General features: G+C 33.4%; 1 protein-coding gene across 1 annotated transcript; it reads left to right on the top strand.

Moving 5' to 3' along the window:
• Positions 1–81: 81 nt before the first annotated feature.
• On the top strand, positions 82–18,680 carry LOC128156558 (uncharacterized). Its single transcript, XM_052818733.1, has 11 exons — positions 82–201; positions 673–856; positions 4,912–5,018; positions 5,493–5,585; positions 5,935–6,120; positions 6,327–6,448; positions 15,970–16,090; positions 16,442–16,450; positions 16,566–16,721; positions 17,115–17,804; positions 18,287–18,680. The coding sequence occupies exons 1-11, from the start codon at positions 138–140 to the stop codon at positions 18,664–18,666; spliced, it is 2,112 nt and encodes a 703-aa protein (XP_052674693.1). The 5' UTR covers positions 82–137; the 3' UTR covers positions 18,667–18,680.
• The last annotated feature ends 569 nt before the right edge of the window (positions 18,681–19,249 follow it).

Here is a 19,249-nt window from a genome sequence, read left to right as displayed (position 1 = left end):
AGAGTAATTGGACGGAAAATTTTGTAAATGGTTAATAAAAAGAACTATTCGTCCGATTGGTTAACACTATTAGGGACTGTCTCTTGTATAGATTGTAGCGATATTAGACACTGAACACAAGTACAGAAACTAGAATAATGTCCACTGTTTTATTCTGGTGTTTGCCGGGAATAATATGTTTATTTTTCTCAAACAGTTCAGGTAGATGTTTTTGGTGTGTTTTTTGGTGAAAAACAATGTAAAAACGTTTACTAGTAAATGTTTCTATGGTGATTGATTTAGTGTCCCTATTTCAATGTAAACTGAAAATGTATAACGTTTGTGAAAAGCGAATTTACTTTGCTCGCGATACAGTAAAAAAAAATCTCGTGGAATTAGTTTGCCATTCACCATTAAAACGTTTAAAGAATAAAAAAATGAATTGATAAATAAAAAACAAGTTATTTAACTTATATTTATGTAAAAAAAAAACAACAACAACAACAAAACACCCTTTCTTTCAGAATTAGTTTTTCGTCATCAACATAATGCTGCATATATGCACAATTCAGTACAAGTTGAATTCAGTATACATTGAATAAAAAGCGTATATCCTTTTTGTAGCATTAAGATTTTATGAAAAAAGAATTCTATTAATATTTTACAATTTCAACGTTTTCATGATTTGTAAAGATGGCGCTTGTACACTTCCTGGCGCTTTGCGGGGAACCTGGATCAGCAGCGTGTTTGGGGACACGGAATTTACCGAGTCCATCATGTACCTTTCACAGTATGACGTCGTAACGGAATCAATAACAACTACTGATCCCACAAATTTCACTTGTGATTTCAGTTCAGGAAGTTTTTATGTTTTCAAGTAAGTGATTCATAGTTTTCTTTTTATACAGCATTTCATACTTATAGAACAGTACGATTATTATGAATTAATATGTTTATTATTAATAGGACCGTAAATTTATCATAGAACAGTGAATGTATTATAAAAGAGAACGTTCATTGCAGGGCGGTATTTTTATCATAGATAAGTGAATCCATTATAGAACAATGCATTTGTCGCAGAACAGTTGCATGTACATGTACTAGTATAACAGAAAAGTGCATTCATATACACCACATTCATTATAGAACAGTGTATTATCGTTTCTACTGTGCGTTGTGCTCTTCTATGATCGCTAGCTATTTTCCAAAATAGGTAAATGAAAAAAAAAATTAAGGGGAAACAGGGCCTTGCAATGTAAAAATATTTGTCATTGATTTTTTCTTCTCTTTTTTTTAACACATTAACACTAAGATGTCCTCCATAGCATATTTTCATGACTACTTTCTTACCTTGCAAGTGAGATATTTTGATAGGAGTTATCACAGCCGTAGCACACCCTTTTGCAGTTGAGGCAAAAAGTACATGTTTTGCAGTTGAGACTATAATTGTCGTTTTAAAAAAGAAATTAGGGAGAGTATAGTTAAAAAAAACTATAGAATAACACCGAGGACAAACATATATTAAAAAAAATGAAAAATTCAGACAATGAAATGATTTCTTTAGGTGTTTTATGCGGGTGTAGAGGTAGTCAACACATTGCAGGGGGAATTTTTTTCTGCAATGCTAGGTAGCTAACTACATAGACCACATGAAAAACCAACGAAAATATTTTAATGTTTACGGAATCATGTGATAAATTATCCATGCAAAGTTGTTAAAAATACCAAATCAACCAAATGATTATTGTGGATCAGAACGTTACACCGAAGAAGCAGCTGATTCTCCTATATATGAAGGTTACCACGGTAATTACAGCTACTTGAAACTACTTGAAAGTCTGAGATCACTCAGCCCGCGAGGAAGTCTGTGCATCAAGGATCATTCCTGTCTTTGTCCATCCAGCACGGCCGTAGCGCAATGGTGGCAAATCAGGCAAATGCCTCACATTTGAAACGACTATCAGTTTTATTATTGAGTTATAAGAACCATTCCTTTCGTAAAAGTGAGACGGAGATCAAAAGCGGGATCACCTAACTTTTATGGCCTCGGGATGTGAACTCGCCCAATCTGATTAACAGCAGATCTTTGATCCGCTCCGACAAATTCGATGTCGGTACACAAAGCACAAAGGTGTAGCGACATCGAATTTGTCGAAGCGGATACAAGAACTGATTTTAAGGTGGCTCTATACACCCACAGTTTATTCCAATTTTCAATAGAAGACCACAAAACATATACTTATCAAATATTAAAATGATGATAGGGATACTATAGGTATTTTTAAGAAATTTTTTAATGTTTTTTCGTGTTTTTGTAAAATATTTTTTAAAAAGACAGCTATTAACAAATTGAGAGAATTGTTTTTGTCATATGATGGATATTTCCTTCGGACACATAAAAAAAATTATAACTCTTCTTAACATTCAAAAATGTTATTATTGCAATTTTTTTTAGTATTTCCCCAAAACATAATTTTTCATATTTTCTTACTCTGTTGACAAATCATCTGAAAAAGTTGCTTAATGTTATAAGAAAATGTATTTTAATAAATGCAACATAAAAAATTGAATGAAAATCATTGCAAATAAACACAAAAAATATTTTAAATTTTATTTGGTATGAAAGTTCCTCAGGTAAGGGTTATCGTCCCTAAGTCCCAAGGCCCAAACACCTTGGGGACTTTTCATTTCTGAGTTGAAGAAAATTTCCTAAATATCACGATGGAATGATAAATACATACATACTTCATTATAGGCCTGTATAAGTGATTATATTCGCTTTAATGCAAAACTAAGTCAAATAAATAAAGGGGAAAATTGACTAGGCTAATAGGATTTATGTATCCCAACCTGAGAGAAATTCAAAGCAAACCTCCCATCCCCTTAAGGTGTCGATATTAATGTGCGTTAAAGTATATCATAATTGCAATATTTTCACCTGTTTAGAATTTTCATTCACTGTATTCAAATAAAAAATACGTTTTAGAAAATTTTGGAAAGTTAAAAAAATTATTGTTCTCAATGGGATTCGAACTCATGACCTACAGGTTTGTAGGGTAACCACAAAACCACTGCGCTATCGTGTAACATATCGGAAATGGGAAAGAAAGTATTTAAAAAATTATACTTGATTTTATTGTTTATTTCGATAAATGATACCACACAAGGTGAAGGTATCACATACCACATTACTTGTAAGTAATGAATTTTCCAATTATCAAATTAAATCTATTCATTTAACAGAATTTTCAAAAGAGCGGTCCCCATACATTTCACCTCAGTTTAAATCAGCCAGTACCGGAATTGCCTGCTTCCAGATTTACTTTTTTGCGTACTGCGTCATCAAAAAGTGGTGTATAGAGCCACCTTAATCAGATTGGAACTCGCCAAATTTACAATAATGAAAAAAATAAAATCACAAAATCTTGAAGGTTCTCAACATAATGTTTAGTCTTGATCCATATTAAACCCACCGACTTTCATATTTTGTACCTAAAACCGTCAAGCCTTATATAGACTTCCCATGACTTTAAAGGTACTCCTTATTAAAGTTAAACTACCCAAAATTGATGAATCTGCTCTTCAAAGAGCAGAAAAAGATTAAATATTTCTGTGTTCGAGGCTACAAAGCCGACACAGTGCAAAAGGTAATTTATGAGATAAACACAAAAGACAGGAAAATCCTTTAAAAAAAAAAAACAAAGAAAAAAGACAATATAATATTTCGCGTCCAAGAACTAATCAAGAATCTTTCCATTCCTATTCTAAGGAAAGTACTGCACTGATACGGACACATACTTGTTCCATTATGGGTCGCAGCGATAAAATATTAAGTAGCACGTCTTATTCCACAGACAATTGCATTTAACTTAAGCTAAATTTAGCTGTAAGGTTTGCTCAAAACAATACGTTGGAAAAACAAGTGAACTCCGCAAAAGCAACCATGGTTCCACTATAAAACCACCCACCCTCCCCCCCAAAAAAACCCTCAAGGGGTCCGGCGGGATAGAACTTTCAATGACAGAATATATATCTGATTATATTAAGCGCTTATGATTTTGTACATTTCTAATATAAATGTTAAATTTTCCAAAACTCATGTTGTGACAATGACTACTTTAGAGCCGTTATTTAAAGGTAGCTCGCAGGTTTACTGCTCGTGAGAAAACCTACCCCGAAAATTTGTCCGCGTGATCCATAGGCTTCAGAGTTTTATTTGTAAAATTTATTTGAGATTCGTCTTTGTGGTAATAATGTTATCGTATTTCAAACACAGTTTGGCTGATAAAATCAAGCAACTCAATGAAATACGTGTATATAGTAAATGCATATCTTAGTTTGAAAATGCATTTCAGAACTATGCTCCAAACTTTTAAACGATTTAGACGAAATTAATTTTAACTCGAAACAATAACGCAAGAGATAATTTTGAATCAATTTATAAAAAGTAATAAATGTTTGTTCTCGGCCATTTATTTGCAAAACAGCTTTTAAAATTTCACAAAATCTTATATTTTCATTATGACGTTAGCCCGACGTCTTCATTTTCTTACGCCTGAGAACCAAAAAATTAAAATGCGTTGATTGACAAGAGTAGCTTATTAACACATTCCAGAACATGCGAATACTGATTAGGCATTATTAGTTATATTTGTTGGACTAGTAGTCATACAATAATTGCTGTTATCGAATGCACATGTACAAATGCAATCAATGTAAGGTTGTGAAGAAAAGTAAATTGGCTTTTCTTTTCATGAAACTGCGTCGATGAATACAAATATAATAACCATGCATACAACTTTTGACATAAGAAGTTTGTAATCTTTTACGATAATTAGCTAAAGCCAAAAGAATTTTAATTGTTATATCGATGGCTGAAACACAGAAGTTATACTTGTAAAAGTAGTATGAGTTTATTACTTGACTTTTTAGGACTACCAGCAACTTCACGAGTAATTCCGTTGATGATTACAAATGGTATATCTGCTTGGAACTGACAGCAGTTACTGCTTACTCGTATTACTACTACGATACCAGAGGTGAGATTTGCTTGACTTTACCAAATACTGTACAACAAACCAATTCTTCGTTGAGATCAACTTGCGTGGAGTCATTTTCATATAATCAACGATGACTTTGTTTTACTGGTGTATATTCAACTGGTGTATATTCATGTATTTATAGCTGTTAAAATTATAGACACCTGTAGATTATTACATATATGCCTGCTTGACATAAATATATTGTAATGTTACATCTAAAATGACGCTGTATAAACATAAATGAGATATTTACATAAGCAAAACAAATTTGAATAAATAAAAAAAAAAATTTGACTTTGTCAAGTTAAAACATTTGAAGTTATTGGAGGGGGAGGGGTGGTGGTGGTGTAGTAAAATATAAAGCTACAAGACCATAACCGCCACCCTGTAAATTCAAAATATCAATCCTGACAATTTTGCGAGATTCAGTTGAATTCAATTTTGTTATGACATTTACGTTGAATTTTAAAGCTAACGATGCCGGAAGGAGTCCTTACACCGAGTACACGGACGTCTGCGGGGGTCAACAGGACACTGAACTTTTCCATGTGTTCGTCAAGAAAGGTTTCTCATCTTTATTATCACTTGTCATACTAGAAAGGGGGGGGTGTGAAGATTCAGTCTTATTAAATTCATATGGCAAAAATACCGTAAATGGGCATAAGACCCCTCCTTCCCTATCTAGCAAACACAATTATACATGTATTTCGAAACTCGAAACCATATCCCCTTTTGAATTTTTTTTTATCTGCACATGCTAGTATTTGATTATTCCTACCGGAATATTTAGACATGCACTTATTGATAAACAGTTAATCATAATTTTGATTCATAAACAAGACAAAGTTTACAGTACTGATGAATTTAACACAAGAAAAAAAAACCATCACTTTACTAATTCCTTTTATTGAAGGCTTCGAGGCCGAGGCACTGTCTTACTGTGCCAAGCCATTCCTGGGGGTGTTCACTTACACGCATACTTCCACTTCCGCTACCTGTGAACTGGAATGGGGAGAGTCCTTGTTAGACGTCTGTAACAACAACAGAACAAACCTCATCTTCGACTACAATCTCTGTTCTACTAAGGTGGCCTTTTCAGGTAAAGGGCTACGTATACCTTTATCAAATGACACACCTCCGAACATCAAACAAGTAGTTTTTACATATCAACCTTACAACTAATGATGTGGCGTTAGTGTATTATTTATAAGCAACAGTAAACTGATAAAGTACTGTATACTTATTGGCACATGTAGTAATGTTCGTTCCAAATCAATAATTTAAACAACTTTTTGATATGTACAGATGGAGGTCACGTGGGATGTGTTGCGGCCCTCATTAGTGGAACCACCTATTACCAGAGTGTCATAAACTTTGACACTACTCTATCGTTGTCACCACCAAAAACCTACCGATTCACCTGTTTTGTAAGTTGAAGTGAGCTATATGGGCGTGGCCCTTTTTGAAGAAGAGTTTTGTAACTAGATCTCGTTACGAGTAACGAGTAGGTCTTCCGTCCGATTTTGTTTTCATATGATACGATGAAATATCGATATTCTCTGCCAAATCTGCGATCTTGGTGAATCTAGGTTTTTTGTCTCGAGACCGAAAACGAACGAACAAAAGAGGTTTATGAAAATAAAAGCTAGGATTTTTTATACATATGTTTAGTGTACACTACTGTTAATCATAGCAGATGAAACACCAAAGATAATCAGTAAAACTTGTGAAAAAAATGAATTGTTTGAACTCTTCTGGTGAGTACCGGAAGTGACGGTTGACAAAAGAAAACCCGTTAAATATATCTTCAATCGATTGTCTATCATTTATAAAAGTTTGTGTCTCAATCACTTACAGTGACTAAAATCTCGCTGGTATCAATTTTGTAAAGAAGGCTAAGTACCAAAGATATTTGAAATCTTGCTTGTTTTCAAGTTATCTGTAATATAGTTTACGATTGTCTTGGCTCCTCATTTAAGGGGCCAGCCCCTTTTTCTTGAGTTCAATCGAAAGTTCTCACGAATACTAACATTTTTTGTTCTTACACCCATCTAAAATTGTTGTTCATTTTTGAGATACAAATGATTGAATATTTTAGGGGCCAGCCCTATAGATCCTTAATGGGGACAGACTTTGGAGTTTTGATTAGTGGAATTGATTAGAATCATCAATGCAAACATTTTCTTTTCTACATTGCCTAACAAAATATGTCTCCTTCTCTAGATATATTGCATCAAAGTTTAAGTACTTTGGCCCCTTAAAATCCCTAATTACGTCATAAATGGGTGTGAAAATGATTTTACCTGATAAATATTGCTACAATCAACAACTTTGCTTCTATATTGCATTACAAAATTTTGATCGTTTTTAAGTTATTTGCAATAGAGTGTACGAGTGTCTTGGCCCCTAATTTAAGGGGCCAGCCCCTTTTTTCTTGATTTTGTTGGAAAGAACGTTTAATTATCTACTACTTTTGTTATATATGTCTTAACAAAATATCAACTGATAAAAAGATACAGATGAAAACGTATGAAGAATTTGAATGAAAATTCGTACCCAATTTTCGTGCCTAGGCGAGCTCCAAAAAATGGCGCCACTGGCGTAAAACAAAATAATAGTGCACAACTTCAGACTATAGACTACCTATCCTGAAAATTTCATAGTCATATCTCTGATAGTTTCTGAGATCAGCTCTGCACAAAATAGGTCGTAAAAATGTACAAAATGGCCGATAAATCGGTACCGGAAGTGCCGACAGGTAAAATCTCAAAAACGTATGAAGTTTACATCAAGACTCATCTTCTCTGAAAAAATGGTCGAAATCGGTCGAATAGTTTTCGAGAAATCTCGTGCACAAAATTTGTGGAAAAAAATAATAATAACTAGATACGATCTCGTTACGAGTAACGAGTAGGTCTTCCGTTCAATTTTTAAACGATACGATTAAAATATCAATGAAACTTCAAATAACCACTCCATTTCAGATATTGTAAACGATCGTCAATATCCTTTAAAATGCTTAACAAAGAGTTTTGCTTTTTCACATACAGCACATTAAAGATTTAAGATTTTAGTCCCCTAAAATCCCTAATTACCTCATCAATGGGTTTGGAAATTAGTTTTACAAACTGATATTGTTACGATCGACAACTTCGTTAATATAATGCATTTCAATGTTTTGATCGTTTTTAAGGTATGTGTAATAAAGTTTACAAGAGTCTTGGCCCCTCATTTAAGGGGCCAGCCCCTTTTTCTTGAATTTATTCGCAAGGTCTCACAAATACTAACATTTCTTGTTCTTACACCTATCTAGAATTGCTATTCCCTTTTAAGATACAAATGATTGGATATTTTAGGGGCCAGCCCTCTAGATCCTTAATGGGGACAGACATTGGTGCTTTGATTAATGGAATCGATTAGAATCATCAATGCAAACATTTGCTGTTCTACAATGCTTAACAAAATATGTCTACTTCTCTAGATATATTGTGTCAAAGTTTCAGTACTTTGACCCCTAAAAATCCCTTATTACGTCATAAATGGGCGTGGCAATGATTTTACCTGATAGATATTGTAACGATCAACAACTTTGCTTCTATAATGCATTACAAAATCTTGATCGTTTTTAAGTTATTTGTAATAGAGTTTAAGAGTGTCTTGGCCCCTAATTTAAGGGGCCAGCCCCTTTTTCTTGATTTCTTTGAAACGGTCTTCAGAATACTAACATTTTTTGTTCTTTCACCTATCTAAAATTGTTGATCATTTTTGAGATACAAATGATTGAATATTTTAGGGGCCAGCCCTCTAGATCCTTAATGGGGACAGACATTGGTGCTTTGATTAATGGAATCGATTAGAATCATCAATCCAAACATTTTCACTTCTACAATGCTTAACAAAATATGTCTACTTCTCTAGATATAATGCGTCAAAGTTTAAGTACTTTGGCCCCTAAAAATCCCTAATTACGTAATAAATGGGCGTGGCAATGATTTTACCTGATAGATATTGTTACGATCAACAACTTTGCTTCTATAATGCATTACAAAATCTTTATTGTTTTTAAGTTATTTGTAATAGAGTTTAAGAGTGTCTTGGCCCCTTATTAAAGGGGCCAGCCCCTATTTTTTGATTTTGTTCGAAAGAACTTTAGATTATCTACTACTTTTATTATACATGATTTAATAAAATATCAACTCATAAAAAGATAAAGATCAAAACGTATGAAAATTTTGAATGAAAATTCGAACCCAATTTTCGAGCCCAGGCGAGCTCCAAGAAATGGCGCCACTGGCGTAAAACAAAATAATAGTGCACAACTTCAGACTATAGACTACCTATCCTAAAAATTTCAAAGTCATATCTCTGATAGTTTCTGAGATCAGCTCTGCACAAAATAGGTCGTAAAAAACACCAAAATGGCCGATAAATCGGTACCGGAAGTGACGACAACAAAATTTTCAAAAACATATAAAATTCAGATCATGACTCATCATCTGTGAAAAAATGTTGAAAATCGGCCGAATAGTTTTCGAGAAATCGCGTGCACAAAATTTGGAAAAAAAATAATAATAATAACTAGATACGACCTCGTTACGAGTAACGAGTAGGTCTTCCGTCCGATTTTTTTTTTTTTTTAGATAAAATAATACCATGAGATATCGATACAATTTCAAAATTACCCCCCCCCCCCAAAAAAAAATTGAAGATAAAGAATACAAACCCTAATTACGTCAGACATGGGCCTGACGATGACTCTTTCAAACCGATAATGTAGAGATCAACAACTTTGATTTTTATAATGCATAACAAAATATTTATCGTTTTCAAGTTATTCGTAATAGAATTTACGAGTCTCTTGGTCCCTAATTAAAGGGGCCAGCCCCTTTTTCTTGATTTAATTGGATAGAACTTTTGATTCTCTACTACTTTTATTCTATATGTCTTGTCAAAATATCAACTGATAAAAAGATACTGATCAAAACATATGGAAATTTTGATTCGAAATCTGTACCCCATTTTTGTGCCTCAGCGAGCTCCAAGGAATAGCGCCACTGGTGCAAAACAACTAAATAGTGCACAACTTCAAACCATGCTCTACCTATCCTGAAAATTTCAAAGTCATATCTCTTATAGTTTCTGAGATCAACTCTGCACAAAATTGGTCGTAAAAAATTACAAAATCGACCGTAAATCCGGACCGGAAGTGACGACGACAAAAAATTCAAAAACATATAAAATTCAGATAATTTCCCATCATCTGTGAAAAAATTGTTCAGATCGGTTGAGTAGTTTTCGAGAAATCGCGTGCACAAAATTTGGAAAAAAAAAATAATAATAAACAGTACGAAAACAATAAGGTCTTCCGTTGGAAACGGAAGACCTTAATAAGGTAAAATATTGAAATCACGCGTTCTTCGTTTTCTCGCACAGTTTAAAAGTGAAGCTTTCCATATTTCATCTATATAATGATTAACGTTATGCGCAGACCTAGAAAGGGTCTTGGGAATAAAACTGCCAAAAATTAAGGGTTTTAGAGGGGGTTAACCCCCCCCCCCCCAAAAAAAAAAAAAAAAAAATTAAAAAAAAATTTAAAAAAAAATTGTAACTTTTATACTATTCATTTGATTTTTAAAATCTTTTCGGTTTATTGTACAGAGGAGAGAATACAATTTAAAAAATGCGGTCCGGGGGTTACTTTTTGACACCTTTTAGGAGTTTAAGGCGACTAAAAATGACTATTGAATCTTCAGCTGCAGTGTATGGCTTGATCTGTAGGGGGAAAATTTGAAACTCCCGATCCTTTCACTCAATTTTAAATAAAAACTCATGTAAATGTACATCGGACCTCATTCTTATTGTCGGCCAAATCTTAAGCAGAATGAACAATTTATAATTAAAATCCTGAAATCAAACAGCACGTATTGATTGTACGGGGAATCAAAATGTACACAGTGCACGGGATGTAAGCAAACATATAACTATTCAGATGCATGTATATTTTTTGTATTTTGTTAAATCAGAAAAGATATGCATTATTTCTGAATGTTGAAACTGTGAAAATTACAGTCATCGATTTTATACTGAATAAATTTACATGTTACGTGTTTCGTCATTTCTTCATTTATCAAGCATAATTATATCAATCCCATTTAATTCAAACAGTAGATTATCCTTGTAAACGACGTGAAAGAAAACTTTTAAAGCAGAAATACATGTGCAGAATGCATAACTAATTGTTTATCGACATCCTTGCGTTGGTGTAAACTGAACCCGCGATTTCTACTTTCGGTTTGCTTTCCGATCGCAGCTTTTGAAACTGACATGTTCCCCACTGTTCAATCAATTACTAACATTATTTAGACCTGACCTTTCTATTTATGTCCTTACCGTGGCATTAACACACTCTCACGTCCGTGAATTAAGTGGTTTTGATTGCACTCTCTGCATGGTCAATGAAATTCGTACGCGCGAACCCAAAGGTGCGTTCCAATCCCACCTCAGACAACATTATTCAACTTATTGTCTACCACTCTTAAACGCAATGCACATAACGATTTTTGTAGAAGATTGTGCAGGATTTGGTATCACTAGATACGACCTCGTTACGAGTAACGAGTAGGTCTTCCGTCCGATTTTTTTTTTTTTTTTAGATAAAATAATACCATGAGATATCGATACAATTTCAAAATTACCCCCCCCCCCAAAAAAAAAATTGAAGATAAAGAATACAAACCCTAATTACGTCAGACATGGGCCTGACGATGACTCTTTCAAACCGATAATGTAGAGATCAACAACTTTGATTTTTATAATGCATAACAAAATATTTATCGTTTTCAAGTTATTCGTAATAGAATTTACGAGTCTCTTGGTCCCTAATTAAAGGGGCCAGCCCCTTTTTCTTGATTTAATTGGATAGAACTTTTGATTCTCTACTACTTTTATTCTATATGTCTTGTCAAAATATCAACTGATAAAAAGATACGGATCAAAACATATGGAAATTTTGATTCGAAATCTGTACCCCATTTTTGTGCCTCAGCGAGCTCCAAGGAATAGCGCCACTGGTGCAAAACAACTAAATAGTGCACAACTTCAAACCATGCTCTACCTATCCTGAAAATTTCAAAGTCATATCTCTTATAGTTTCTGAGATCAACTCTGCACAAAATTGGTCGTAAAAAATTACAAAATCGACCGTAAATCCGGACCGGAAGTGACGACGACAAAAAATTCAAAAACATATAAAATTCAGATAATTTCCCATCATCTGTGAAAAAATTGTTCAGATCGGTTGAGTAGTTTTCGAGAAATCGCGTGCACAAAATTTGGAAAAAAAAATAATAATAAACAGTACGAAAACAATAAGGTCTTCCGTTGGAAACGGAAGACCTTAATAATAAGAAACAGTACGAAAACAGTAAGGTCTTCCGTTGGAAACGGAAGACCTTAATAACTAGATACGATCTCGTTACGAGTAACGAGTAGGTCTTCCGTTCAATTTTTAAACGATAGCATTAAAATATCAATGAAATTTCAGAATTCCCCTCAACCACTCCCTTTCAGAAAATGTAAACGATTGTCATTATCCTTTAAAATGCTTAACAAAAAGTTTTGCTTTTTCTCATACAGAACATTAAAGATGTAAGATTTTTGTCCCCTAAAATCCCTAATTACGTCATCAATGGGTTTGGAAATGAGTTCTGCAAACTGATATTGTTACGATCAATAACTTTGTTCCTACAATGCATTACAAAATCTGTATCGTTTTTAAGTTATCTGTAATAGAGTTTACGACAGTCTTGGCCCCTAAATAAAGGGGCCAGCCCCTTTTTCTTGAGTTCATTCGAAAGGTCTCACGAATTATAACATTTTTTGTTCTTACACTTATCTAGAATTGTTGTTCATTTTATAATTACAAATGATAGAATATTTTAGGGGCCAGCCCTCTAGATCCTTAATGGGGACAGACATTGGTGTTTTGATTAATGGAATCGATTAGAATCATCAATACAGATATTTTCTCTTCTACAATGCTTAACAAAATATGTCTTCTTCTCTAGATATATTGCGTCAAAGCTTTAGCACTTTGGCCCCTAAAAATCCCTAATTACGTAATAAATGGACGTGGCAATGATTTTTTCTGATAGATATTGTAACGATCAACAACTTTGCTTCTATAATGCATTACAAAATCTTTATCGTTTTTTCGTTATCTGTGATAGAGTTTACGAGTTTCTTGGCCCCTAATTTAAGAGGCCAGCCCCTTTTTCTTGAGTTCAATCGCAAGGTCTCACGAATAATAACATTTTTTGTTCTAACACCTATCTAAAATTGTTTTTCATTTTTGAGATACAAATGACTGAATATTTTAGGGGCCAGCCCTATAGATCCTTAATGGGGACAGAGATAGGTGTTTTGATTAGTGGAATTAATTATTATTATTAAGACAGACATTTTCTCTTCTACAATACTTAAGAAAATATGTCTCCTTCTCTAGATATATCGTGACAAAGTTTAAGTACTCTGGCCCATAAAAAACCCTAATTACGTCATAAATGGGCGTGGCAATGATTTTTTCTGATAGATATTGTAACGATCAACAACTTTGCTTCTATAATGCATTACAAAATCTTTATCATTTTTAAGTTATTTCTAATAGAGTTTACGAGTGTCTTGGCCCCTAATTTCAGGGGCCAGCCCCTTTTTCTTGATTTTGTTGAAAAGAACTTTTGATTTTCTACCACTTTTGTTATATATGTCTTAACAAAATACCAACTGATAAAAAGATACAGATCAAAACATATAAAAATTTTGGATAAAAATTCGTACCCAATTTTCGTGCCCAGGCGAGCTCCAAGAAATGGCGCCACTGGCGTAAAACAAAATAATAGTGCACAACTTCAGACTATAGACTACCTATCCTGAAAATTTCATAGTCATATCTCTGATAGTTTCTGAGATCAGCTCTGCACAAAATAGGTCGTAAAAAACTACAAAATGGCCGATAAATCGGTACCGGAAGTGACGACAACAAAAATTTTAAAAACATATAAAATTCAGATCATGACTCATCATCTCTGAAAAAATGACTGAAATCGGCTGAATAGTTTTTGAGAAATCGCGTGCACAAAATTTGGAAAAAAAAATAATAATAATAATAACTAGATCTCGTTACGAGTAACGAGTAGGTCTTCCGTCCGATTTTGTTTTCATATGATACGATGAATTATCGATATTCTCTGCCAAATCTGCGATCTTTGTGAATCTAGGTTTTTTGTCTCGAGACCGAAAACGGACGAACAAAAGAGGTTTATGAAAATAAAAGCTAGGGTTTTTTATACATATGTTTAGTGTACACTACTGTTAATCATAGCAGATGAAACACCAAAGATAATCAGTTAAACTTGTGAAAAAAATGAATTGTTTGAACTCTTCTGGTGAGTACCGGAAGTGACGGTTGACAAAAGAAAACCCGTTAAAAATCTTCAATCGATTGTCTATCATTTATAAAAGTTTGTGTCTCAATCACTTACAGTGACTAAAATCTCGCTGGTATCAATTTTGTAAAAAAGGCTAAGTACCAAAGATATTTGAAATCTTGCTTGTTTTCAAGTTATCTGTAATATAGTTTACGAGTGTCTTGGCTCCTCATTTAAGGGGCCAGCCCCTGTTTCTTGAGTTCAATCGAAAGTTCTCACGAATACTAACATTTTTTGTTCTTACACCCATCTAAAATTGTTGTTCATTTTTGAGATACAAATGATTGAATATTTTAGGGGCCAGCCCTATAGATCCTTAATGGGGACAGACTTTGGAGTTTTGATTAGTGGAATTGATTAGAATCATCAATGCAAACATTTTCTTTTCTACATTGCCTAACAAAATATGTCTCCTTCTCTAGATATATTGCATCAAAGTTTAAGTACTTTGGCCCCTTAAAATCCCTAATTACGTCATAAATGGGTGTGAAAATGATTTTACCTGATAAATATTGCTACAATCAACAACTTTGCTTCTATATTGCATTACAAAATTTTGATCGTTTTTAAGTTATTTGCAATAGAGTTTACGAGTGTCTTGGCCCCTAATTGAAGGGGCCAGCCCCTTTTTCTTGATTTTGTTGGAAAGAACGTTTAATTATCTACTATTTTTGTAATATATGTCTTAACAAAATATCAACTGATAAAAAGATACAGATGAAAACGTATGAAGAATTTGAATGAAAATTCGTACCCAATTTTCGTGCCTAGGCGAGCTCCAAAAAATGGCGCCACTGGCGTAAAACAAAATAATAGTGCACAACTTCAAACTATAGACTACCTATCCTGAAAATTTCATAGTCATATCTCTGATAGTTTCTGAGATCAGCTCTGCACAAAATAGGTCGTAAAAATGTACAAAATGGCCGATAAATCGGTACCGGAAGTGCCGACAGGAAAAATCTCAAAAACGTATGAAGTTTACATCAAGACTCATCTTCTCTGAAAAAATGGTCGAAATCGGTCGAATAGTTTTCGAGAAATCTCGTGCACAAAATTTGTGGAAAAAAATAATAATAATAATAATAAGAAATCGTACGAAAACTATAAGGTCTTCCGTTGGAAACGGAAGACCTTAATAAGAAACAGTACGAAAACTATAAGGTCTTCCGTTGGAAACGGAAGACCTTAATAATAATAAGAAATCGTACGAAAACTATAAGGTCTTCCGTTGGAAACGGAAGACCTTAAAAAGCCATAGAAATCAATTCCAATTTCAAAACTAAAATATCAGGATTTTATATTACATAGATATGGCTTTAAAAACCAAGGTAGATCTGACGTTTATTTCTGACCATCCAACCTCCCTAGGGATTAGATTATTTGTATCGTTTTGTATTATATGGGTATCAACATGGAATTGTTTAGGATGCTTTTCAATTTCTCTTGTATGTTCAACGTAGGTGATAGAATTTGATGGAGTAAATGTTACAGCGACAGAGAAGGGAGAGAACTGTGACCAAGGGCAATCAGCTAGCGTCAAGCCGTCCGCACCAGGGAGTCTATTGTACCTTGTCGCCAACAGTAAGTCCATGTTATGCGTTTAATTCTTCGATGGTGGACTTACATATGATTTTTACAAATAATTCAGAATTCGTTTAACATTATGCAATTATACTTTTATCCTCCAACTTAAGAAATTACACATTGCCGAAAAACCGAAAGTTTTTGGTCCGAGAAAATAAGTTAAAAACTTGATTGGAAAACTTAAAAATGGCACTACATTTCCATGTATGATATCTAAACCCAAAAACATCTTTATCTGCATTGTTTATCTGCATCTTTATCTGCATTAACACGTAAAAATGAATTGTATGATTCAAGTACACTTATTTCGTCAGAAGTACCTGACCATTACCTTTTTATTTCTTTCAGCAACTTGTTGTGAGTAAACTTATTTTCTACTTCTGAATTTATCTCAGAATTAAATAATTATCATTTCGATATGAAAAATTTTTTAAAACTGAAAACTTTATAAATGTTTTAAAAATATGTACAGATATAGAGACCCCTGCTTCTCCGGCCGATCCAAGTGACAACACAGCGGTCATTATTGCTGGTGTTGTCGTGTCGCTGGTAGTCATAGCAACCGTGATCGGCGCAATACTTGGTTACAAATATTACAAGAGAAAGAAAGATGAAAAACTTTCTGAAAGTAAGATTTAAGCAACATTAAATTATAAGTTTCATTATGTTGTAAATGTATATGGTTAGATAAATAGCATACAAACAATGTAAAACTGTTGCTAATGGCGAATTGCTGCTGAAAAACACATTTAATTCAAAGTTTCCTTAAAAAAAATTCTTGATTCTGCATTTTCCTTTTGTCAAACTTTACTATACTATCAATACTGAAATTCGGCGTAAAAGCATGGAAACATTGAAATACCCTAAGGCTTATAAAACTATAACTTTGCAACAGTTTGACCATTAACAAATCACTTTGAATCTAAAAACAGAGAAATATAAATTAAAGTTCTCTGGATATTGAGTTCTATGATATCAATTATGACTGGTAGTATATTAATATTTTTATGTTTTTCCTTAGAGACTAAAATAGAAAATCTGGTATCTGTTGGACTTGGGAATGGTTTAGCAAATTTGCCGAAACCGTTAAATAAACAGAACAACAAGCAAAATTCCAGTGACATCAACGAAAACAAAATCAAGGAAAACGATTTACCTACTCAGCAACCGGGAGTTTCCATGGCTGACATACTTCAAGATGTAGATATTGATCCTGGAAGCGAAAAAGAAAGACAACTGCAAAATGAAAACAAAGAGACAAAAGATGATGAGGATCCACTAGTACTAAGACATACAGATGATAGTTCGGGATTAACCAAAAAAGACACGGTTGAGGATGAATCAAAGCAAATAAATGGTATGATGATGACAGACAACTTAACAAATGAAGTTATCATAGAAGAAGAAGCAGTAGATGAAGATTCTGTTGAAACAAAATATACGAAACCTGAGAAGAAAGTTACTTTTCCGGACGATGTTCCTACGCAAGGAAGTCATGAAAACCCAGATCATGCAAGTTTAATACCAGATGTAAATAATACAGCGGCCAGCGAAACCAAAAAGTCAAACGACGAAAGATATCCATCTCCCAAAGAGGCCCTTACAACGTTTGGGAAGGAGAAAACTGGTATGAACTCAAGAAAACCCGGTCCCAGTGAAATCAAATCAAATGAGAGTGAAAAATCACCTCTTGAAAAGGTTGAACAAAATGGTATGCCTATTACCGAGTTTGAGGGACAGCCAAACTCGTTAGGTCCACGTGACCACACCCTAACTGATATAGTTATATAACAAATGCAATTGTCAGCGTAGAAATATCGTTGTTTATGAAAAGTTTCTTATTTTCTTATTTGTGAATATTTTTCAATTGTTTAAACTTACTTGTCATATTTGAAAAAATGATATTTATTGAATAAAATGTGCGTTTAGCGAACATTTTTACAGTAGTATTCATTAGGTATTATGTACTCGGATTTACTAGCAGATGAAAATACTGCCTCAAAAATTTATAGATCGAATACGTTATTGAAAACATGGACTAAATTAAATTTTAAATTTTTAAAAAATTTTAATTACAGAGATCTCAGATATTTTCTTTTCACAAAGTTAATTCTAAAATTAAAAATATTCATATACATGTACAGTTCTTTTGTTTCAAATGCACATATTTTCTATATTTTCCTCTGTTATAAGGAACAGCAATCGCCTCTGATGGATCCACAACAGTTAAGAATGACCAGCAATTTCAAACAAAATCGACAACAGACTTGCAAACCTCGGAGACAACTTTATCTACAAATGGCTTTAAAACAATAAAACTGACAACAGACAACAAAACGACGTCACTGGAGAATTTCCCCAAATCTTCACAAACAGGTGTGAATTCGATGACACCTGTAGTCGGGGATGATCCCCGAGCGGAAGCTCTGACGAACCTAAGTGGACTGATGTCCATCGTCTCATCAAACCCTTACAAACGTTTTACACAAAAAGCCAATCAAAAGAATACATCTCCCAGTGAAGAGTTGTCCTTCAAGTCAGTTCGTCCCACGCTTCATTCGTTTGAAGAGTGAAATCAATCGTGTTCTTTTTTAAACATTGCTGCATTTGAAGTATTAATGACAGAAATGAGTATGTTTATTTCATGGTATTTGTATATTTTTGAATATTTTTACTTCGATAGTGAAATTGAGTATAAAAGTGAAAATAATATTTGCAAACACATGCTACACATATATGCACATACATGTTTACCTGTCTATTGGTATTTTCATTCTTGATTAAAGAAAACAGTACAAGTATTTCTAACTAAGAACGTTGTTGTATATTATGAGGTTGATGATAGTATACACAAATGAGTCATTTTTGTTCTTATATTGAGTGTGCATGTATTTTACTTAGAACATTTACTACTAATAGACTCAAAAAGTGGTGTCAATAATATTATCATCAATTAAAACCTCTGATAAAAAAAAATAGATAGGCATTGTTAATGTCTGTAAATCATTCTTGAATAATGGATGTACAAAATGAGACAATTTTCTAGTTATAATATAACAAAACAAAAAAATCGCAGTACAAGAGTACCTAGAATTGATATAGTTTCCAATATCAATTTTGACAATCCTGTAATTAGTGAATATAATCGTACTTTGT

Source organism: Crassostrea angulata, chromosome 7 (genome assembly GCF_025612915.1).
Source record: "Crassostrea angulata isolate pt1a10 chromosome 7, ASM2561291v2, whole genome shotgun sequence".
Classification (NCBI taxonomy): Eukaryota; Metazoa; Mollusca; class Bivalvia; order Ostreida; family Ostreidae; genus Magallana; species Magallana angulata.
This window is presented reverse-complemented; position numbering and strand designations above follow the sequence as displayed.